Source organism: Falco biarmicus, chromosome 4 (genome assembly GCF_023638135.1).
Source record: "Falco biarmicus isolate bFalBia1 chromosome 4, bFalBia1.pri, whole genome shotgun sequence".
NCBI lineage: Eukaryota > Metazoa > Chordata > Aves > Falconiformes > Falconidae > Falco > Falco biarmicus.
The window spans coordinates 68,941,423-68,965,435 of NC_079291.1; the positions used below are offsets into that span (position 1 = coordinate 68,941,423).

At 39.1% G+C, this 24,013-nt stretch overlaps 1 protein-coding gene across 3 annotated transcripts in view; it reads right to left on the minus strand.

The window, feature by feature from the left end:
- Positions 1-24,013, minus strand: part of ARHGEF18 (Rho/Rac guanine nucleotide exchange factor 18) — a 50,139-nt gene that overhangs the window by 5,197 nt on the left and 20,929 nt on the right. For 2 of the 3 annotated variants that reach the window (XM_056335398.1, XM_056335396.1), the window contains 20 exons: positions 20,874-20,941; positions 19,259-19,322; positions 16,040-16,184; positions 15,123-15,235; positions 14,825-14,965; positions 14,092-14,342; positions 13,231-13,356; positions 11,896-12,013; positions 11,218-11,466; positions 10,296-10,372; positions 8,193-8,371; positions 7,727-7,818; positions 7,230-7,418; positions 6,427-6,564; positions 5,264-5,385; positions 4,764-4,820; positions 3,979-4,026; positions 2,913-3,380; positions 1,864-2,191; positions 29-151 (listed from right to left, as the gene is read on the minus strand). In XM_056335398.1, coding sequence (XP_056191373.1) covers positions 29-151; positions 1,864-2,191; positions 2,913-3,380; positions 3,979-4,026; positions 4,764-4,820; positions 5,264-5,385; positions 6,427-6,564; positions 7,230-7,418; positions 7,727-7,818; positions 8,193-8,371; positions 10,296-10,372; positions 11,218-11,466; positions 11,896-12,013; positions 13,231-13,356; positions 14,092-14,342; positions 14,825-14,965; positions 15,123-15,235; positions 16,040-16,184; positions 19,259-19,322; positions 20,874-20,941 — 3,096 coding nt within the window. The remainder of the gene's footprint in view (positions 1-28; positions 152-1,863; positions 2,192-2,912; positions 3,381-3,978; positions 4,027-4,763; positions 4,821-5,263; positions 5,386-6,426; positions 6,565-7,229; positions 7,419-7,726; positions 7,819-8,192; positions 8,372-10,295; positions 10,373-11,217; positions 11,467-11,895; positions 12,014-13,230; positions 13,357-14,091; positions 14,343-14,824; positions 14,966-15,122; positions 15,236-16,039; positions 16,185-19,258; positions 19,323-20,873; positions 20,942-24,013) is intronic. The other variant, XM_056335395.1, reaches the window with a different exon arrangement.

A 24,013-nucleotide genomic window follows, 5' to 3' on the forward strand; every position in this document is an offset into this window, starting at 1 on the left:
ATAAGCATGCAAGTTGGGCAAGACATACCTGGCTGGAATGCAGTGGTCTGGCTGCTTGGGAGAACTGGACTTGCTGATCGCCTGCCTCTCAGGACACCCTCCTCTCGTCCAACAAGCCTCGGGGGAAGTAGCTGCTTCTGATCAACAGATGCTAAAGAAAATATTTTACCAATCAGTATTTGAGGCTAGCAGTAATTCACCAATTTCACTATTTCATGCTGGGGCCCACTGTACTGAAAATTTTACATATCCAAGGAAGCTGCTATACCACACAGAGCTGGTGCTTCTCTTGCAAGTTACTTAAATTTTCTCTTCAGCTGTTTAGACCATTAATACTTTCTCTCTCCTCTCCTTGAGGACTTCTAATTCAGTTACTAGCAGGCCCTGACAATCACAGATTTAAAACCTAGTATTACAAAGCACAGAAGAGGGGAAAAAAATATCTTTGTCCCTAGCATTCAAATAGCAACGGCTATCTGTGCTACTTTTAACACACAGGACTGTGATGAACTTCTCTCTGTGCTCTCCATTTCACAGCTGCTCAGCAGCACAGTACATTAATTCTGGTGTTACAGCCTCTCAGTTTCTTAATTTCAACAATAAAAGCAATTCATTAAACAGTTACTCTGGATCCAAAGAACTCCTCTCAGTACACATTCCTTACACATCACAAAACCCAAATTCAATACACAGTATTTTGCCTCTGGTGCAGAAAGTCTTGTTCTATTTTACTGCAAGATCTGCAGACAGGCGTAACAAGCATGCACGCCACTAATGCTCACGAGAGAATAGAGACCAATATATTTGTGTTTTATATCTTTCACATAAATTACAGAAAAACACCATTAAGTAAATTTCCACTACAGAGATCATTATGTAAGAGCTATTAAAAATAAACTTGGGGAGATGTGGTATTAGAGCTTTATTTTCCCATTTAACAGCATCTGGTATTCAGGGTAAGATCCTATGAGGCTTCATTTATGTGCAAAAACATAAGCAAGTTTGCAAATGTACTAAACTTTAGGCACAACAGAGACAGACATTGCTACAGTAAGCGAAAGACTTTCCCCCTCCCTTCCTGAGCCAGGTTTGGCCCTGAGGCTGCTGTCGTAGCATAGGCTCGAGTGATGGGTAAGCCTGCCAAGTCTGAACCCTACACAAAGCTAAAAAGATAGTTTTGTAACTTAAAATTAGTCATTCTCCTAAGATGGCAGTAAGGCTATTTTAAGCGGTAGAGAAAAAATGGTTTTTACTGCATCTGTCATTGGCAAAGATCACTACTTTAGTACCTAGCAGTTAGCAGCAGAAATTACATCATGACAGCATGACTGTATTTTTACTTGCTTCTATTTGTGACAAAATTAGCCCTTTTGAACTCTACAACATGGACTACACCTCAATTCTGGCCTGGAAATCTGTATTTAATGACTGACTGGTGCTAAGAAAGGCATCGCCTTCAATGTTGTTACAACTCCGGACAGATAGTGAGAAAAGGGTAAGCCAGCCTCAAAACATTTTGCTCATGCAGAACAAGCTTCCCGCTGCACCGTTTTCCTTTAACACTACAGTTAGGCAAGAGGATTTTACATCCAGATTTACAACCTCTCATCACCATTCTGTCCCGTTGGATTACAGAACTCCATTGTCCACATTATCCCTTTGGGCTGTATTTCCAATTTATAGAGTATACACATGGAACTCCTAACTTCAAGATTTTAAGAGTCTACTGACTGCAGTAATCACACTAACAATTTGTAGCATATTAATTTCTGGGTTCCACAGGGGTAGCCAGAGGTTTAAATGGCAGCATTCTTTCTCCCTGTGATGCTGGTAAAGATTAGAAATGCATTTAAATACACTTACCTGAACTGTCTGTCCTATGAGATGCTTTGTTCTTCCCACCTTTCTCTTTGCTTCCTTTTACAAAAGTGGCCAGTTTAGTAGGAATCTGCTGCTGGACTGCAGCTGGTTTCTGTATCTGGTTAGTTGCACTCAGAAGATGTATTGGCACTTCATTCTTCAATGCAAGAACTGGACGATTCTCCAGGGTGGTACTGTCCCTGCGAACCAAGTCTGGCCGTTCCAGGTAATCCATCCCGGAGACGCTCACTCTCACAGAAGATTTCAAGATGGGGAGAGATGGTTCCAACCCTTCTCCATTGAAGCTGACAGAATGACTTAGCATCTGGTTCTATGTGAGGAAAAAATCATTCTAGGTCAAACAGGTATCTTCACCCTCTCAGATACAAGGAGAGACCACCCTCAGCCCTGAGAGCACAACGCACTTTCTAGTGAAAAATATGACAGGTTAAACTAAGCCTAAAGCATGCTGGAAAACAGAAGGAAAAGCAAGATTGTAAGACCTTGAACACTGAAAAGAACCTCAGCAGCTCCAGACTGCTTAATACTGCACCTGGCAAAGGAGTGCAGGAGCAGACAATACTAGGTGATGACAGGACGGACAGAAAGCAGGACTTTCAGACAGTAACGAATGACCAATTTAATCAGACCCCAAAATTCCTATTTTCAAACACAAGAAATGTTTTTAGAAGTCAACTGTACAAAATGCTGTCAATGTAGCACATCTTCTGCAATCAATTGTTTGCAATAGGGCAGTTCCTGTATTTAAAAAAAAATAATCCTCAGTCAGCCACATTAACCCCCCCCCATTCTCTGTTTCTATGTTTTTTAAAAAAGTACTCTCTTTACAAAATGTCTGGGTGGAATTTCACAGACACTGGGGAACTGCCAAGCTCCGATCTCTCTGACAGTAGCCATCACCAGCTATTTCAGATGATGGTTCAAGGAGCCCAGTGAAAAGAAAACATGTAGTAGTGCCGGAAAAAGGACAACCGTTGTTCAGAAGCAAGCAGGGTAACAGAAGTAAAACTCCAAGAAAATTAATTCCTCACCTGTCCCATTTCTGGGGAGAACGTGCCTGACACTGTGTTCTGCTTCTTCAGCTTCCTTAGCTGATCTAGACGCTCCTTCTCTTTCTCGACCGCTCTCTGAGCTTCCCGCAGTCTCTCCAGGTCATGCTGATAGGCCTCTCGCTGCCTCTCGAGTTCTTCCCTCTCCTGATTCAACTTCTCTCTCAGTTGCCGAGTCTCCTCTTCACGCTCCTGCAGCCAAGCTTCTGTGCTTTCAAATTCCCTCTGCTGCCGACTTCTTTCCCGTTCCAGGCGTTGCTGCTCCAGCTTCAGCTGGTTCTGAAGTTTCTGTACATTCATCAGTTCTTCTCTCTGTTTTTCAAAGTTCCGCTGTTTCTCCTGCTCTAGCAGCAGATTGCCTCGTGTAGACTGCAGTCGATACTGCTTCTCCCGGTCTACCATGGTGGCACGCTGCAGCTCAATGTAGCTATCCTGCTGAGATATCACTGCCTGGAGGGGAAATAAGATGTTCGGCATAAGGCATATGGGTTCAAAAAACATGCACAGCTAAACAAAAGACAATGCCATCTACCAGGTTAGATCACAGAGACTTTTGTCTTCATGAGCAGATCAAACTTCCAGCTTGTACAGCCCATTGTGACTAACACGATACTGAAGATGGCTAAGCAAGTAAGTTACACTTATGTGTATCAAAATTAATTACTTGCACCTAGAATTCTTACTCTGAATCCAATCAGTCAAAATATTGCTGACTACAAGATTATAGTAAAAACAACTAATACATACACATGTGTATATCAACAACAATTTAAAGACGAAACGTGCACAGAGAGCAGATGGAGCTCAAAGTAGCAAAAGAACAGCATTTAAGCAAGTAGGAAAAAAGAAAAAATTACTTAAGACAACAGATCTAACACTTCCTTCAAAATACCGGACACAATGTTTGTTTCCTTGAGTCTCAGGTCTTAAAATCTGCAGCTCACTCTAGCTTTAGGGGATGTTTTCAAGGTAGCTCCTCTCAACACCTGCATAAATTTGATTACAATTAATACCTAACAAACCTCTTGGATAATAAATAGTGGTTTACCTGAAGACTGAAGAGCAACTGTAACAGCGTTTGTATCCTTTGGACAAGCTGAAGAGGAGGGGAGGCAGGGGGAAGAAAGACAGACATTAGACACTTGAAGAGAGCTCTGCTTTGATGCATGACTTTATTATTTTTAAGCAGTGAATGTAAACGGTATGTGTACAAACCCACACACAATGGGTGCATGGTTACAAGAGTACTCTAACACAGGAACAGCCAACAGAGCAATATGCAGGCACAGTGAATTTCAGTGTATTAGTCCTTGCGCAGATGTGAATCAGTGCCCAGCAAATATCACTGGGATTACAGCGTGCAATCTTCATCATCAGTTTTCTTCACATGCGCTACTTAATGATAACTTCCTCCCATGCTCCAGCACTGAATCACTACGCAGGTATAGCACTCACGGGAAACTCAAGAGGCAAGTTTTGTCAGTGAGCTGCGAAGCCAGCTCTTTGAAATGCTTGTCTACATACCCAGAGCCCGGCTTTGTTCTCTAATGGGCATTTTATCTCTGTATTCATAATCATAGAATCATAGAATGGTTTGAGTTGGAAGGGACCTTAAAAATCACCTAGTTCAAACGCCCCTGCCATGGACAGGGAGTTAATAATGCATTGAATCATGAGGTAAAGGATGTTAATGTGCCTGTGGTTCCATAGATATTAAAGATACTAAGATTTTTGGTGGTGGTTTTGTTTTGGGGTTTTTTTTGTTTGTTTTGTTTTTGCATGCTATAATATGGCTATTTGCCATTCAATTTTGTAACAGCAGAAGTAATGTACCTGAGACTCTATGGTCAGCTGAAAACCACTGCTGTCATCCAGCCTTGTTACATCACTCTGTAAAAAAGACAAAACCAACATCTGTGCTTGAGACACTTGTCGGGCATTGGTAGTGCTGCCAGAACAAGTTGGAAGGGTTCGTCTCAGGAGGGAACAGATTTACTGACAGAGCACAGATTGCTCCCATACTCTGAAGGACACACATCAAAAATACTTAAAGGCCAGGCTGAAACAGGTGCATGGTGATTAAAGCTAGCATTAATGGTACAGCATCAAATGAACAAATCTGAAACCCAATTAGCATGCCTCTCAAGTGTTAAGCTATCCACTCGCCCCACAAAACATCCTTAATGGAGCCTAGTAATTTGACAGACACAACTCTGTTACAGCCTAGCCCTACCAGCTATTACCACTTTTAACTTCGCAAGATGTGTCCTGCACCACTCTTATCAAGAGGAACATGAGGAAATGCATTTAAATCATGCGTAAGCCCAACGTACGGTTTGCAATCCTTCTTCTGCATCAGAAGGGAGGTCAGGGAGCTGCACATCTGAACCTAGTGCAGGGCCTCGCCAGTCCCACTGTCTCTGGTCACCACCACTGTTCTTCCTAAAACCACCACCTGAGGGAAGAGTGGAGGATGAATAGCTCACAACAGCACAGGGCCTGTGACAACTCACTGCACAACAGAGAAAGCAGAAAAAAATTGTGGCTTTGAAGTTAGAGCCAATATGCAACTGCATGGCTTCTCCATGATGATTCAAAATGGAAGAGCAGATGACAGTGATGAGGTAGGACTGCTCAAAAAAGTATAAAACCTGAAGGAGAGTGGGTTAAGATAGAGTGACAGTGAGTTCAGATTATGTTATAGTATTTTAAGCAAAGCAACCACAATGCACGCATGAAAGTGATCGTCTGTGGCTACCAGAAATGCAAGCTCGTAACATGGAATAGTTGTTAGCAGAAAAATTCTATTCAAAGCAGCACCACTGGAAGCGTGGAAGGAGGTAGGGGGAGATGGAATATAAATATACTGTATAAAGCACTTATGGTATGACATACATATATAGCCTTTCAGAGACAACAGAAAGTATTCTACAGATTAACAATCACTGAAATAAAGATCATTTTATTTTTCAGTAATGCATGAAGCAAAAATAGAGATAAATAGTATCTAGTGTTTCCATTCAATTAATGAACTGATAAATCATGTGTGCTAAAAGAGCAATTTATATTATCTAAGGTTTTGGCAACTCTTTAGTGACTGTGCAGATACAAAAGAAAGTAGAAAAAAAGTTTTTACGATTCAATAATAAAAGCAGGCAGCTGAAATCAAATTCCCTAGCTTTTCAGGTCAAGCTTATTTTTAACAAAATTAGAATTCTGTGTGGAATTGTGTTATTTAAAAAGTATGGGTTAAGGTAACGCCCTCAGTGTTAACAGAGAGGCCTACTCTGCTCCCTAGTGTTGGTATCAGAAGCAAAAGATACAACATGCTAATACCTCATGCTAGAAATTTGCTCTTATCCTCCTTTCAGAGCCTGGTGAAGCTTCCTTGTATCAGAGCCTCACTTAATTAATTGTTCTTATTTCATTATCTGTACAGAGAAACACAGTAAAGAGCTAAGAAGCTCAGAAGAATGCTGAATGGTCTGTTTCTTACTTTTATTTGAAATTGAGGGACTACTGTCATATCCTCCAAAGGTCTCTGCTCTCCTGGGGAGTCCTGACCCAGAGCCATCTTCAGGCTGACAGGATCCACTGCCTAGGTGAGTGAAGATAAAGTTCTGGAGGTTTTCAGCTAGGAAAGAGGAGAACATGCCATGTAAACAGCCATGTCTTATGCAGTGAGGCAAGTGCATCATGCTAACAAGGTAAAAAAGAAATATTCAACCATCAATTACATTAAAAGATCAAGCAGTTTGAGAGATTTCCTGCAAGACAGATGAATTTTCCTTTGTGACTAGCTCTTTATGACATACTCTTCGTATTGTGCATATAAAGATGACCTCTTCCTTGACTGCAGGTTAGATTATCAAGCCTTGAGTGTTTGTGTTTTCTTTTTTTGTCTCCAAAATAAAAATTATGTTTGTCGTTATTTTCTGTCTAAGTATACTATCTTTAGACAGGCTATTTTAATATATGAACCTCATATAATATTATATTTCAGGATTGGTGTATTATTAGAGCACTCAGTTACCCATCTAAATAGAGACATCCTAAGACTCCACTGGTTGATCCCTGAAATTAAAAAAATCCAAGCTTTGGAGGTTCTCTACTTATAAATACAGGTGCACTCTACGTATCTTGCAGACCAGTTCTGTGAATAAGAGAGTCTGAACAGCGTTACATAAAAGTATTACATTATTACAGGATGATTTTCAGGACCTGTACTTAGAGATCCTGTACGCTTATCCACACCCTTGCATCTGAGTGAATGCATACGCCTTCCCACATTATATTTACCTTCTGTCACTGCAGACTTCAAAATCGCCTCTCCTTGCAGATTTTCTGAGATATCCCCCCGAAGAAGTAGCCTAGATCGCGATCCTTGGGAATGGTCTTCAAACCCATTCATTTCATACATTTCTAGATAAATCTGTTGCTTCTCAGTTAGACTTTGTATAATCAGGTCATCTTTCATGTTCAAACGCTCTGAAGGAAGAAACAAACTCAGTTCTGCCTTCCTAATCACTGTCAGCATACAATGTTCAGTTTAGAAGATTATTATTCATTTTATGATTACAGCATCAAATGCAAAGATATAATTAATAGTTAAGGGGAAAACTCATGGAGCATACAAAGCTTATTAGACATATTTAACTTACTATTTCTATATAGCACTACCCTGAAAGACTTGTGAAGGAGAAACTTGATCATATCATGGGATAAAAGAATAAGACAGTCATAAATCACAAATGATTCTGAGAAGCAGTTTGTGAAATATGTAACTAAGTCATTACCTTGAAATTCTTTTAACTTAGCAGCTCTTGCTTCAGCCAGCCTCCTCTCTGTTTCAGGTTCATTAAATGTTCCTCCTTCTTCATCAGGACAGCTGTTCAAAGGGGGAGACAGATATACATTTGGATTTGCATCTCAGGATTCAACCTGAAGCTTTTGCCTAGGATGTGGTTTACCTTTGTGTATCAAAATTCCTCCCTTAACCAAAGCCCTGTTGCACTGTACATCAGTCAACTAAATTTTTCGTTTGTTTTTTAAAAAAAGCAGAATAAAGTCTTTGGCTGGTTTCTATTGCATCTTTATAAGTGGCTTCCCAAAGAACGCAAACAGATTTGCAAGCTTTGGTCTTACAATGAAAATTTGAAGAGAGTCAAATGGATTTTTATTTTAAGTTTACACCTATGAGTCCTGCAAAGAGAAGACAGACAAACAAGAAATCAAGCCTTTCTGCTTTCATTCATAATTTACCTTTCTACAGCTCTACGGATGTGTGCCATCCAGGAATTCCTCTCCTCTTTCGAGCTTGTGTGAATTTCATACATTTCTGGTCCTTTTAAGGAAGCACTAATTAAGAACATTGCCTTTTCCTCATTAGCTACCTCTCTTACAATCAACTTTTGCAATGAGATAACTGGTGGTTTAGAGTCCTGTAAAACAAAATATAATTTATTGCACTACATTATATATGTTCTTTAGGGTTTGTGTTACCCAGTTCCCCCTGTCTTCCTACTTATACAGGGCCACCATGAGCCATAACATCACAATGCTGTAACTTTATTGCTACGGCCTCTTCATGTGACCTTTGACGTCATTTTATACTTATCAACTACAGATGAGAACATGGAATGAAGAATGTACCTTTCAAAAACAAGAGGTCTTGGTAACTGAATATTAAAGCATATATTGATTTAAAGACCTGAAGACTCCCACTGGGTCCCAGAAGTCAAGAACAGGGTCAAAAATTTTGATCAAAGAGAGGCAAAGCCAAAATTTGAAACAGAAAACAACAACCCTAATGACACATGTGAAGTGAAAGAAGAGAACAAAAGGAAGTGTTAGAAGTTCCAAGCTGGCAAATTAGAAAAGAAATAAAAACATAAGACAGAGGTGTTACAGTGTGCCACCAGGTCCTGTGAATAATAAAACCAGGTGACAATTATTGTATAACTAAGGATTAACTGCTTTAGCTGTCAGCCTTTGCAATGAAAACAAATTTACAGAAGGGATATTAGTTACTAAAAACCCATCTATGCTTCGTACACCATAGGTCCAACATACATAGCCTAGAAAGAGCCTTCCTAGAAGAAGAAAATGGCTTTTGGTAACTGCTGAACCTTCACAACATAATCTAGAGGGATGAAAAGAAAATTGAACTGTGAAACAGACAGCAGGAACACCAGGTTTTGCCAGCGTCTTTGAGCAGCTGTATTGCAATTCAAGCCATGAACAGAGGTCACTGGAAAAACAGAATCACTTAGCAAATCCGTTTGCTCCTCTCATTTGCTTGATTTATCTATGAAGAAGTACAACAGTCAAGATGCTGGACATTAACAGTATGTTCTTCCCCTCTGTGAACTTGCTCTTCTGCTCATAGCTCAGATTTTTGTTTATTTGGAAAACAGGGCAGAATTAGTCTATCAGAGGCAATGTCATAAAATTAACTATTGTTCAAAGATTTACCTAATGCTATTCAAAAGGGAACAACTTGCAGCCATCCTGATTTATGAAAGCATCGATATTCTGTGCATTAGAAGAAGGGTAATTTGAAAAGCAGTTGCTTTTACAGCCCTGAGGTCACCAAAATAGCTTTTGCCATTAGAATTCAGCTTTAATGTTAATGTCTTGAAAAAAATATGCCCAAGAAAACAATTACATAAAATAGTTTCTCTGTTACTGGTTCTATTACAGCCATAACTGAACTACATCAGGACAAAATGTACACAATTAACTACTCTGAGGATACCTGTGGAAATGCCCTAGAAAAGCGAGCAAATCCTCTGAGTGTTCTAGAGTGCTGCAGTAATTACATTTGCATTTAGTACTTATTACATTTACTTCAGGAAAGTTCTCTGCCCCCAGTAAATCTTAGGCTATGTAACCATGGTTACCACGCCCCTAACTGAAATGGAAAATTATTTCCCTGCACATTAGCAAACAGAAGCAGACCTTATTGGCAAGTCCCTTTCCAAGCACAGTTCTAGTATGTTCATGACTTGTATAAAATAGCAGCCTAACAAAGTTCAGCGAAAGGGAAAGTCACAGCACCAGAAAAGGAGAAGCAGTGAACCTCAGAACATGTGCAGGGCATCAAAAAACTGCAGACATGGCAGCTAGAACCAGCTGACGCAAAGGAACACTATTTTGCACTAAGAGATAGTGGGAGGGATTCAACGTGTACCAGAATTACTTCAGAAAAAGTGATTCTATAATAGTTGTCTGGTTTGTTAACTTAATTTTCCTTCTGAACCTACCACAAGTATCTGACATCTCTTACCTGTATTTCTTCTGTAATTACTATCACTTTCATAAATACTCTAAGTGAATGTATTAAACAAGGAGAACAATACTTACCACTGATGCAAATGTGTATTTTTGGTCCTTTTCTTGTAAGAGCAACAGTACATCAGTTAACAGGACTGCCAGAATATCTACAGTAACAACAGAGAAAAAACAAAAGCCAGGGAGGGAGAAGCAGGTCAGGTTTTAAAGCAGAAAGACTGCTCCAGACTCAAAAAATCTCGACTTAAATTTCCTGTGAGTCAGGGAATAGCACGTCAACATTTGCAATATTGGGTCTACTACTGCCTTCCAATTGCGCTGTCCACAGACAGATTGTAGTGCAGAACCAGCACAACACAAATGGAGTGGAATTAAAGCTTGAGAACACCTACATAGGCATCCTATGCATTGACTCAAACACTCGTGAGGCAACACGTCTCCCTCAACAGCAGATTTTTCTGGAACTGCAGCCATTCATGGTACTACCTACTCTTGGCTGCATTTTGTGTGCCATTGAAGCTTCTCCTTGAATACTTGAGCAATGAAGCTGTTAAAACATTCACTGGCAGACACCATTTTGATTTTCTGGCAAAACAGACATTATGCAGAACAAAGGTGTCATGGGGTCGACACAACACAATTTTTTCGAAGTGTGAAACAGAGCTCGCACAAGATAATGCCTTTCCACAGGAGACTAAGTTGGTATGACTCAAAGCTCTGTCATCTATCTAAAGACCTCCCTCTTGAATTGGAAAGCAGATCAGGCAGATAATCAGCAAACAGCGTAAGGAACTTATCATGCACCATTATAGAGATGCTTATTGGACAAGCCAAGAATAGAACAAGTGCTATTTCCTCCAATATCCTATTAAACAGGCAGGTTATTCTCGTCTTATTTTATACTCAATTGATCAGTAATAAAGTTACTTAAAAAGACAATAAATAAAAAGTTGTTTCCCCACTGTACTTTTTCTCTTACTGGTCCTTTCTCTACCTTTGAGTCGTCCTGATGCAGCTTTCCAGTACAGCATCCCATCCAGCAGAAGCCGCCTCTGTCCCATGTCATCCTTGCGGAAGAAAAGTCCATTTTTGCATTTTCCAGATGATTTTAGCTCCATTTTATGCATAATTTCTTTAAGGCGCTGCCCCTTCTCGCACTCATTTACCATGGCATCTACATGAGTGATTGTGTCCTTAATTAAACTAAGGGCCTGAGTCAGCTCTTCATAATCTCTAGTTCCAGCTAAGAGAAAAGAGTAGCAGTCAGTCACATTTTCAACTCTGGAATGCAAGATACAAACCACCCAAACATATTTTAACATGAAGGTTCCATAATGAATATCTAACAGTATTTCTTAAGAGCTGAAGTTCTAAAATAAAATAAAATAAAACACCCTAAAGCTCTAAATCTCTAATGAACTGACAGGCTTAACCTACTATGGTTTTGTGGTTGCAGACTTGAAACTGAATGCTGCTTTTGACCCTCTGATGAGGTGAGACTGATCTGGATCTGCATCTAGAACAGCATCTTCAGCTAACAAAGAAGTGAGAAAGCCAGGTGTAAGGCAGTAACAGCCTGTCCCTTCTTGTCTGAGGAACGAACACTCAAAATATGGGAGAAAAAGAACTGGCAGGCAACTGTGAGGCTTCTGGGAAAAGTTAAACAACCTACCTTCTGTATTCTGAATAATACGTTCCACCAAGACTGGATATTTGGTGATGCGCTGTGTAACTAGAAGGATACACTCCTGAACACCAAGTCTCCTCACAATGGAACAGTTGCCGATTTTCTAGAAAACAAGACAGACTCATCATATCCATTGTATACATTGCTCTAACTCTCTCACCCCTCCATTCACACATCTTGTGTCTCAAAACATTTTTGTACATTTAGGCATAGCACCACAAAATTAGCTGCACTCTTTTACTAAAGCAAAACTCCTGATAACATTAAAATTTGCTTTTATCACTGGAAAATATTTTAGGTATTATTATGGTTGAACTAAACCTGGAGCCAAGCAGAGCAAGTTCCAAATCTAATGGCCTATTTCCTAACTGATTGCCTTTCATAATGTGATTAGTCCCTACATATACAGAGAAGTACTATATTTCTAAAACCTGACCTAACAGCCAAATTAGGTCAATAATGAATAAGCTAAGTGTTTATTTTACCACAGCAAGCTGATCTACAGAGATACATTTCTGTTTAGAAAGGGAAGACTGTAAAGCATCAGAATCCCACTAGTCTGACTGCTAGTAGAGCACAATCCTGGCAGCAGAATGCAGTACCAAGATCTTTCCAAGTACTGGAGCTATATATTTTAAAACTCTGGCCACTCACTTAGTTACTTGAAAGTAAAGTGTTCTCACTTTTAAAGACAACTAGTTAAGAGAAGCTGTAAGCATAGAACTACGTTGGAAAGTTCACACAGTATCACTTACTGATGACTGGAAAATGAGAATACTTAGGACTGTGCCATGCCATCTGAGATTCAGGTTACAGGCTTCACTTAGGCTGTGTCTTTCCAGTCCTTCCTATTAATTGCACATTACAGTGTGCAGGAGACAAACAAACCACCCTGGAGCCAATCCTCTGGTTTTGGAAAGACGACGTAGTGGGTAAAACTTGGCTGAAGAGTACCTGCTTTTTCTATAGTAGTTCATCAACAGCATTTATCATTGATTTTATTTATTATGAAGCCAATTTACAAAGACGGCCACACAGCAGGGCTGTCAGTGATAGAGCCATGAATAGAAAAAATACTGTTCCCTAGTCCTATGTGCTCTTAAGAGCCTGCCTCAAATGTAACACCTGCTAATCGTGGCTTTGTGTCCAAACAGTTCAAAAGTCATAAAATATAAGAAGCTAACAACTCATCAAATAATGACAACATGACTCTAACCCTGCTCATTCAAATTTAAGGAATCTTTTAAGTAAAAAATAAAACCTGAATTAGTCAAGTATATTATGGACAGTCAGAACGGTAGACTTCTGGTTGTTGTTTACCTTTATTAAGTTTTGGAACTTCTTATTGCTTTGGAGCAGGTCTTTATAGTGACTAACAGCTTCATTGTGTCCACAACAGAACACACCATATTTTTCTTTCATTCTCTCCCCATTTTCACCTGAAAACTAGTTGGAAACATAAGAATGAAAGACGTGAACAATTATGAGCAAAGCTACCTCCACTGCAAGACCCAGGTTTAACATGGTTTTATGGTAACTGATTTCTGAGACATTTCTTCGGTATTTCAATTTCTTCTGTACCAGAAATGAGAGATTTATGCAGTGTGACATATGAGAGCTTGGAATACCACAAGATCACCAAACATTAAATGATGGTTGTCATTATGAGAGTTTTTAAAAGGATTTCTGGGCCTCTGCATTTTAAAAGACTGAGGGACTGTAAAAGGTGAAAGGCCAAAAATTGTCATGATATATGAAAGAAACTGTTGCATCCACTCCATACCAGAATGGGTGCTAAAGCTGTAATGACTTCAAAGGATCTTTACTGCATTTTTAAAAGGTCAGAACCAAGAAGCTCGGCATTAAATGCAGGAAAGCCATGGACACCAGGCATTGACATGGCTCCAGGAATGCATTACTTTACTTTTGAAACAGACCAAAGACAGAACCAAGCCATCTGCAGACATATCCCACAGCATGCATACACACATGCCTAAAGAACACTTACTGAACATCTCACATTATCTGTGACCATGTGTTCCTGGGAGTTATGCTCACACATTACACTGGGAAGATCATCTTAAACCCAGTACTAAATCAATGTTTACATAACTTTAACCTTACAGTTAGCTTTTTAGAAATTAAATAGTGTCAACAACATTAGTAGAATTTAATTCATACCTGTTTTACCAAGAGGTCTCCAATGTTCTGGATTATATAATTTTGGTCACTGCCTTCTTCCAAGGATTCCCTTCGTCGCTCCTTTAATTGGAGCAGAAATTGCCCATGCATCTCCAACAGCTCATCCACACAGGGGAAGAGCTTGTTGATAACTGCATTTGGGAACTGCAGTTCCTCTCTCATGGCTTTGGAGTATACCTTCAGCATTATTTTCAGTGTCCTAACATGGTGCATTTCAGTCTGCATTAGTTCTGGGCAAGGGGAAATAATAAAAAAAAAAATAAAAATCAAAAGTCATTTATATGCTGTGCAGTGACTAGTGAGATGTAGAAGAGCAGACTCCAAAAGCCACCATCTTTTGCACCACCTTCTTCTTCACCACAATCTGCATCGCTGATGTGAAGCTCCTAAATTTGCCCTGTTAATCTCCCAGCCAAACAGGGATGGACCCTACTCATTTAATGACATCTCCCAGCTGCAGTTGAGCTATTCCCTAATTGTATAGCTGGGCTTTGCTGCTGACACAGGCATACTGAAAACTATGGGTTGCTTTAAATCATTAACAGGATGACTTATGCACACTAACACAGGTAAACAAGACTTGAAAATCTTCACTCATTTTTAGTTTCCAAGCACAAGTCAAAATGGGAGCCAGTAAAAATGATTTCTGCTTTGTTTCAAAACACTGGCACTATGAAATAGAAAAAGTTACAAGAATAACAAATACTCTTACCATAAATGACATCTTGCCTTTTTATAACATCTTTCTTTTGCCTTTTTGCATAAGACTGTTCCACTGCAACACTCCAGGACTCTGCCTCAAACTCATGAGCATCTGTTTCTATTTCACTTCGGAGGGATACAGAGTATGCATCTAGACCAAAAGCACATTCAATTTCAATTATTGTTGTTTCCCACCGTATCCCTCATTATCATCATTAACAACAACAAGGGTAAAGACATTTCAATGCTGCTTTAAGACTGTGTCAGAAATTGAATAAAAATCCTGAAAAGCACAGAAAATTCCATACCTTCCAGAAAAACGGAGTCTGCTGTTGAAGGTGCAAGCGAGACAACGTCATCTGAAGTCTGCTTAAATTTTATAAACACTGAATCCCCTTCATCCATGTCTCCTGAAATTAGTCTAAATGGCCAAAGAAATTAGACCAAGGGACCAAAACAGAACGTTATTTTTAAGTTGCTTGACAAAAAAAAAAAAAATCCAACTACTTTAACAAGCATTTTTCCTAAACTACAGTGAAATTAACTTTAAATATATAAAAACTACTGTTGCACTCAAATTTTAAACAGTCAAATCAATTTAGCAACTCCATCACTGAAATATTACAGTTTTAATTAGAGCAGCATGAGCAAGTATGCAACTTCTAGTATGACATTTTAAAAAGACATCACCTGGTGACAAGCCATAGCCAGTTCAGAGTACAAAGGGCACTTTCACTACGAAGGAAGCATAACCGTGGCACATAAAAAGTAAACTACTACTTAAAACAGCAGACAGCTTTGAATCAGTCTACTATTTTAATCATAGTATCCTGCAATTTAAAACACTGCTGTCTCCTACACTGGTCAGAACTAGCACAACCTAGAATAACTGAACTTAGAAGACATTTCTGAATTTCCACAAGTCTAAAGACAAATATACCCACAAAAGCCATAATGTAGACAGAGGTACTCAAATACTGCCCTATTTGATAGGATATCTTTTGTTTCATAGTACAGAGGGACTACAGACAAGGTGATTTAAGCAACAGAAAAAAGCTTACTTTTCAGGGAAATTAATTTCAGCATTAAAAGCTCAATAAATCTTTTCTGAGCTTGAAAACCAACGTGAGTTCTTGCTTTAGTTCTGTAACTGTTTTTTGTTTCACATTGCCGGGGGCACGGGACAGGAAAAGCTAGTGAAATAGAAGAGAAGCAGTTTACTTACCCAAATTTATTAACGGCTCCAGCAGTATTCAATGAAGACTGAGAATTTCCTCTTTGGGTGATAGTCATACCGAGATTCCGTGACAGTACTGGGGTGCCATCCGGTCCCAGGAGAAGACTTCGGGGCTGCTCCTTCAAAGAAGTGGCTAGAGAGGCAAAAATTGAATTGGTACTCAGAAAATGAGGTGTACACTGCAAATCGCCTGCTCTCAAACCTCTCTCTGAATGTGGACGGAGAACAGACAGGATCTTGGATGTCAAAAGCTCGTTGTCCAAAAAAACATTCTCATTCCATTTTCTTGAAAAGGAACCACAAAAAGACAGCTCAGGATGAGCTGGAATTGTATTGCTTCTGCCGCTGCTTTTTGAATTTGTATTCCCCATGCTCACTACTGGCTGCCCTCAGACTTGGCACAGTAAAGTGGCCCCAGAGATGCACTGTTTTTATACTACCTGTGATCCTTCTAGAAATGTAAAGCTGCCACTTAACTTACTGTATTGGCTAAATCAGCAGGTCTGAAGTGCAGGAAATTGGTCCCTACTGTGCCCATTTAGTGTGGAAATTGCAAAGTATCTTCTCCTTTAGTAAAACACCAGAACCTACACACAATTATTCACACCCTACCGTATAAGGGCACAGAACATTTCATGGCAAACAAGAAAAATCTGAGATCACATAAAACCCACAAGTTCTTTGCAATGCTTATTGCTACACAGTGATTTATATCTGCATGCACACACACTGAACATAATAGATACCAGAGCTAAATTTAATTTTAATACTGCAGCTTTTTAATGCTTTTTAAATCTAGACAGACTGTGAACTGGAAAGATATTTAAAACTTTAATCACTATTACACAATACATGGAAGCCTGTAATAGAGTTATAAAAAATGGATATAAAAAAATAATTATTTAGCACTAATGTCTGTAATAAATGATAAGGAACAGGAGACAAAATACATCCTTTTAAAAAGGAAACTTCAGAGAAGTCAAAGATGAAGAATCAGCCAGACAATCTTTAAAACTTATCACTAACAAGGTCTGCAGCTGCCCTTTTTTCAAAGTGCTTTTAAGGACACGGGAGTGGAAGAGATCTCATGGATCCTTGGACCCAGGGCTCTGCCATTGCAGGCAAGCTTTGCCTTAACACCCAGATGCAACTCTTCCTTTTGTACTGGGTCTGAGAGGCTGCTTCAGGACCAGGCTGTTGCAGCAGCTCAGATAGTCCTCAGTTCCCAGCCAAGGTGACGCATCACCAATTTACAACTATTCTTGTAAAAACACTGGTGTCTACCCATCCCCAGAAGTTCCCCCTTTCTTAGTCTGCACTCCTTGGCGTACCTCCGCTAACAATTATCTCTCACTCTACTTCTGCCTTGCTCAATAAAACACAGCTAAATCAAGGTATTCATGTTTCTTATGAAACAGGTTTTTCCACATTTCTTGATATCCCATACTCTACATCTGCTTGTCTCTCATTTCATCTTCCTTGAAACAGTTGACTAGAATTGTATTAGAGCTGCAGGGGAGGTTTCATCAATGACATGTAATAGAAATTGTATCACCACATCTTTTCTTGCTGGAAATACCTTTCCCAAAACCTGTTTGGGTTTGAAATCTGGCTACGCACATGCACATTCTCAGTCTACAACAAACTAGGTAAACTGAGTCCTCTTCCACTATCTCCAAGTGATGAGACCCAAGCCCATTGTCCTGAAAGAGGAGACTAATCAGATATTAGCAAGATTTGTAAAGGCAGGTTTCCTAAACAAAGGCTTGGTGATAAATGTTCTCCTGTCTCCATTTGGGAAAGTATTGAAATCACCAGCCATCAAGTTCTCCTTCTGTGCTCCAAAAGCCAAGAACAAAGTTCTGTTTCACAATGGCAGGCCAAATCTAAAAATCTCCAGAGGCAATACATGGGGAGAGGGATGGGACACATACACACAAACACTACATGTTAAAAATGTGTTTCTCTTTTAAATTGATACAATACCTCTGGCTTTTTTTTTTTGCTGTGCACTGCAGTCTGTAGTGGATGGGTAAAGACATACAATGCTCACGCTATTAGCTGTTCCTTTAATTTCCAGCTTCTGCTTTGGACTATGGAAAATAAATACTGGCTGCCTAGCAGAGTCTGCACCAACAAAAAGCCATTTTCTGAGTTCAATTAGCACTGTCTGCACACTGCTGAGAGACCATATTGATCATTGTTAACCTATCACACCAGACCAGACTGTATACCACAGAGATGTTTCAACGACAAGCCCTACAGCCAACTTTTCCTATTTTCATTATTCCTTACTGTTTCCTATTTCAGTCTCTGCACTTTCTACTAAATGCAGAAAACCATTCATGGTAACACAAACAGCCACTTATCTTCTTATAACAATTACTCCCTTTGTGCTACCTCTTGGTAAGAATCATTTCATAAGAAAGTACACCTTTGCAATGGAAGTCAAATACCTAACAAAAACACATGAAACATAGTAATACTCAGACATTCACATCAACTTTCTTACATCCATCAAAGCAACCAAACAGACCAAATGCAAGGCAGAAAATAATTCTGCTCTAGTTACGGTCAGTCACTGGAGAGTCAAAAAGCCTGTTCTATTAATGCAGACCTTGTAACATCTACAAATTAAAACACCATTTAAATTATACACCTGTGACCATGATGGTCATTTCCAGTAGCAAAAAGCTATTTCAAAGCCTATGCTGTAATAAAGCTGTTCATTTTTGGGTTTTTTTTTTCCTCCCAGATCCCTTTTCCCACTTTGTTTCAACAAAGATTTATGTTCAGACCATTAGTGCCAGCTTGTCTTAGAGATTTCTAGCAACCACTAGCTGCAGGCAAGTTTTAAATAGACAATTATGAAAATCTGATGTAAAACAAAGTTCACAGTTCTAGTCTTTTCAGAGGCCAGAGAATAGACAATCAATGAAAAACTAGCTTATTGATCCCTTTTCACCATGATATTTTGAGGTTACACAGCAAGAAGGTATAAAGAAAAATAAAAAGATAAAAACACACAGGAGATTGCTAGGAGCCTCTAAGCCATTCCCAATAGAAAAAAAAATGAAGCCTTCTTATTAAAAGAGACCTTTTCTATACTTCAATAACACACTGTGTATAGCCTTTAAAACATATTAAAGAAAAAAACACAATTGAACAGATAAGCCTTGAGCACAGAAATCATTCTTTAGTACAAACCTGGGGAAATACACTGGGGCGAACTCTGTGGAGATCCAGAAGGTCTGTGCTGAAAATCTTTCTGCTATAGGAAAAAATACAATATTCTTACACATACAGACCAAACTTCCAGTCCAAAATGAATCATATTTTTCCTACCATATAGTACTAACTGTAAGTGAAGCTGTATACCAAAAGTATAAAAGATTTGACACAGTAACAGTTTTTGATTTTTTTCACATTCCAGAAGAATGGCATATAGACATTAACACTTTGTATAAAAATGCCATCAAGTATAAATCAGACTGATATAGAACCAAAACTGAAGTCACAGCTGAATTGCATCTATGATAATAAATAATTTATTAAATGAAAGCAAACCCTTTACGAAGACAGTCTTCACCTACACTTTGTTTACAGCAACACTAACTGAACCCAGCCAATTTCAACAAAAAATTGAGATTGCTTCTTTAAAATGGCATCTTCGGTAATCTGTACAACTTTCTCATTCTTGCAACACCAGGAAGTTACAATTCATTGAGCTAGAATTTATCAAAGATGCAAAGAAATTAAATAAGTAAAACAGTCTGTGACAAATGGCTTTTGGGGAGTCTTGCTTCACTTTGAGGATCTAATTTCTGACTTCATTCCTCACACAATTTTGTGCTACTCTCTTCAGGAGTGGTTTGTCAGGGCTGATTCAACCACGAAAATTTGGGACATGGTAAAGAGTGGAAACAAAAGCATCACAGCAAGTGAATTTTTTGGTTTAAAAGGAAAATGCACAATGCCTTAAGAAGTTTAAAGCTATACATCAAAACCCCCACAAGAATATTTCTGCCCTCAAAAGAGTTACATTCTAAATCACCAATGGCTGAAAGCACTTCCTCTAACCTCTAATTGCCCAGGTTTGAGCTGTTCTGCTCTCTCTTCTCTCCCTCACAGTACTCCCTAATCTGCTATCAGTCTCTGAAATCATCAACACTTGCAGGTTAAAACAAAGTAAAACTCCCTCAAGTGTAATTAGTTATCAGGAGGAGGAAATGATTTTCAAAACCAATACCAGAACAAAGAAACCGACAGATAGACAGCTATCTCAAAACCAGCCTGTGACCTTACATGCAGTCACAGGCACCACAGTGACACAGATAAAAATGAACAGCTTAGCAAGACAAAGTTCATCACAGTTCAAAAATGAAATCACTTATTCTGCATTGCCTAGCTTATAAATAATATGTAACTGTTATAACCAAATTCCCCTCCACCCCTCACACTCTTCCATTAGCTTTGAGATGGCACAACCTATTAAAGTATAGCAGCATAAAATTCAGAGGCACCATATAATTCAATTATGTTCCCCCAAAAAATGATGGGTTTGAGCATTCCTAAAAGGATTAGTCACAGTTCTGACAGACTCAAGCAATGGTAAGTAATTTTCAGTACAGCAATAAAATGTTTCACTATTTTCCCTACGTACATTGTCATAAATTACTATAATGACAAGTTAATAACTATTCAATGTCTTGAAGATGTAGGGCAAGATTCTGTCCTGATGTAAACTAAAATATCTGCACTAAATTAAGCTTACTATGTCAAGCACTGTTTCTATAAAAGAAGAGCACATTTTAGAACCTACCTTGGGTCTGATGCTGCTGCATTCAGCCAGTAAAGTCTTGCAGTTCTTATGGACATTCACTGCACAATCTGAAACAAGACACAACAAAGAGGGGCTTTAACTTAAATTATTCTTGCCATTCTCATCTAGGGAAGAGTGCCACACAAAAGATCTTAATTTTGGAAGAGATGCAGAGTAAGCTCAGGTGTTTCAGCAAGCATCCTTGTTGTGCATGTTCTGTTCTTGACTTTACAGCAAATACTCAAGTTCTTTCAAAAAGACTCAGAATCACTGATAGTGCAATTCACACATGCAAGCACAAAGAGACACTATCGAATGCACTAACAGTATTCTGCCTAACCTCCACTCAACCAGAGCAGTTTTCCTCAGATTTGCAAAGGTTATTTCCACATCTTTCAGTTCAAAATTGATACCATTCAGGAGGGTTTACTTGGCTCCACAGGAATAGCTGCCTTTCTGCATAATTGGTAGGAACTAAAGTAACTACAGTCAAAATGCACCACAGAATCATCAGAGTATTACCACCATCAGAGCACTGCCACTTTCCGAGCTTCACAAAGGAACTGTTTCCAGATAAAGGAACTAAAGCAGCTCTTTTTCACCCAAGGCATAACACCATTAACAGTATAGTAAAATCCATTTTTCCCCCTTATAATAATGACTGCTTGAGAAAACAGGATGACAACTGGTAACATTAAATATTTTCTGCAGTCTTTCTGTCCATCTGTAAAATAAGATCTTTCACCAAAGCAGAAGCTGGACACCAGCAACCTAGACAGTAAAGGAAACCAGGATTTGTTTCTTCCCATGTATTTCAGGCATGCATGTTAGAAAAGAAATAGAACAAAACTGGGAAGATGAACACCATATCTGCTAGAGAAAAGCCTGTTTATGTTTAAAGCACAGAGGAAAAATTATTTACAGTTTCTTCCTCCAAACAGAACTATCACCCATGCCTGGCGCCAAGACTGGTGATCTGTTTTAAGGCTCCTGGCTAATGTAGAGCAATACTCACTTATAAATGTTTTCCATAATTACAGTAAAACTCTGAGAACAGGAGCAGCAAAATGCTTACTTGGCCTTAAATACAAATAAATTAATAAAGGTATAAAAACAGGACTGAGAAAAAAACTGAGTGCAGAGGCCCAAAAGACACTCAGATGTTACGCAGCTTCCTCAAGTGAGGGAAATAAAAGCAAAATACTGCACTTTGAGTGCCAGCCACACAAAAAATTTCACAAAACCAATCACCTTCTATAACTGCTCTCTTATTTGTGATATTTCTTCCACTACCACACCCCACGCAACAAAACAAAAGGCACTATATGTAATTTCAAATGTACATGCTTCTGCGAGCATATGATAAAAATGTATCAAAATTATTCACTTGCTAAAACTATGTAGAGAATAACCAATATATTAGCTATTTCAACATTGACAAGGCCTCTACCTATCACCAGAAAATGAAGAGCTTGTTAAAAGACATGTCACAACAACAAACAACTAGCTGACAATGGAAACCTCTTTCTTCCTGAGACAAAGGAGCAAACTGTAGGGCAAAACCCACCACATAAAAGGAAATAGAAAAAATTCTCCGTGACATCAAGCTGGGTTGGATTTGAGTCTAGCTTACAGACGGGTCCCCTTCAGGGCAGGACCATGATGGAGGGAAGTGTTCATACAGCCACTGCCCTCCCATGCGGCCCCGCAACATCACCTCTTGTCTTGAAATCACTTCATTCCCCTAGAATTGTGTAACATAATTATCTATAAACACTTTATCAGACTTCAACTAGACATTTATATTCTCTGACATTAACCTATCTTTAGCAATTACATTAGATAATTCCTTTCCTATTAATGGTTAGCAGGACCAATTTACTTCAAAAACTTTGGTACCTTAAGGTAACTGTAATAGGGATATCAACTTAATGTATTTCAATTTTAGTATAATGCACTTGCTCTGTTAAAGACAGCAGCTTGTTTCACTCTCGGTAGGTATTTTTCACTTAATCAGCTGATGTATCTAATAGCGCTGTGTACTAGTTTTCCATGCTGTTGAAAAATTCTTTACACAACAGGAGAGAACATGCTGGAAACCAGGAAAATGCTACAGAAAAGCCTCAGAAAACTGCAGCTGAATCTGAGGCCTTGGTTCTCTAACAGACTATCTGAAATGCAATTAGCTTAATGATTTCCAGGTGGCATTATTTTTTGTCCACATAAGAGACGAGAATTTTGAAAACTGACAAGAAGAATCAGACTGTTTTATAAGCATACTTCATTTTATAAAATATGCTCCAGCTTTCCTTATTCAACACACTTGCAGACAGTGCTGAACCAAGTACACTCCAATTAGGCACGAGAACAAGCATTCAAATACTAGTGAACGTGATTTCCTTTCGCTGTTGAGACCTTTTTGCATTCTTTATTCTTCTGGACAGCCTCTCTGAACAGGGTATTAGAGAACTTCAGGGTTCAAGAAAACAGTGAAGAATGAGAGCCAGAGGACAGCAAAGAAGTGACAGGAACCTGCACACATTAAGAGCAGAGATACATGTGGAGGGTTGTTATAGGTGTATAGAAATAATAAATATCTAACCTTAGAGAACACAGATGGACATCCAAAGAAAAGGAGCATTGGTAACCTCACAACTGACAAAAATATTTTTCTATGCATCATCAGTAACTGGTAGTATTTGGTATTACTCAGATCAAGAATTTGGGAAGGTACAAAAATGAAATGGACAGTTATGTCAGCAAGCTTGTCTCAAACTGGAGAGGCACAGAAAGTTTTCCTGAGCAAGACAAAGCTAAAAACTCAGAGGCCTGCCACCCAGGCTCTTCCTTTCCTCTTCCCTGTCCTCTCCTCCCACAAGCACTCACTGGAACTGCAAAAAGATTAATTTAGTGAGGGAAAAAACCAATCCTCCAAAGGATTTCATTTCAACACAGACTATGCAGAAGGGCCATAGCTCTGGCTAGTGCTGAGAGCACCAGTTAAACTGCCTACACGCCCAGAAGGTCCAAGGATTTGGGCTACCCTGACTGGATGGGGACAGGACCACCACTACTAGAGCTAAAGGCACAACAGCAATCAATGCCACACATAGCACGGAAACTAAGCAAACCCACCATAG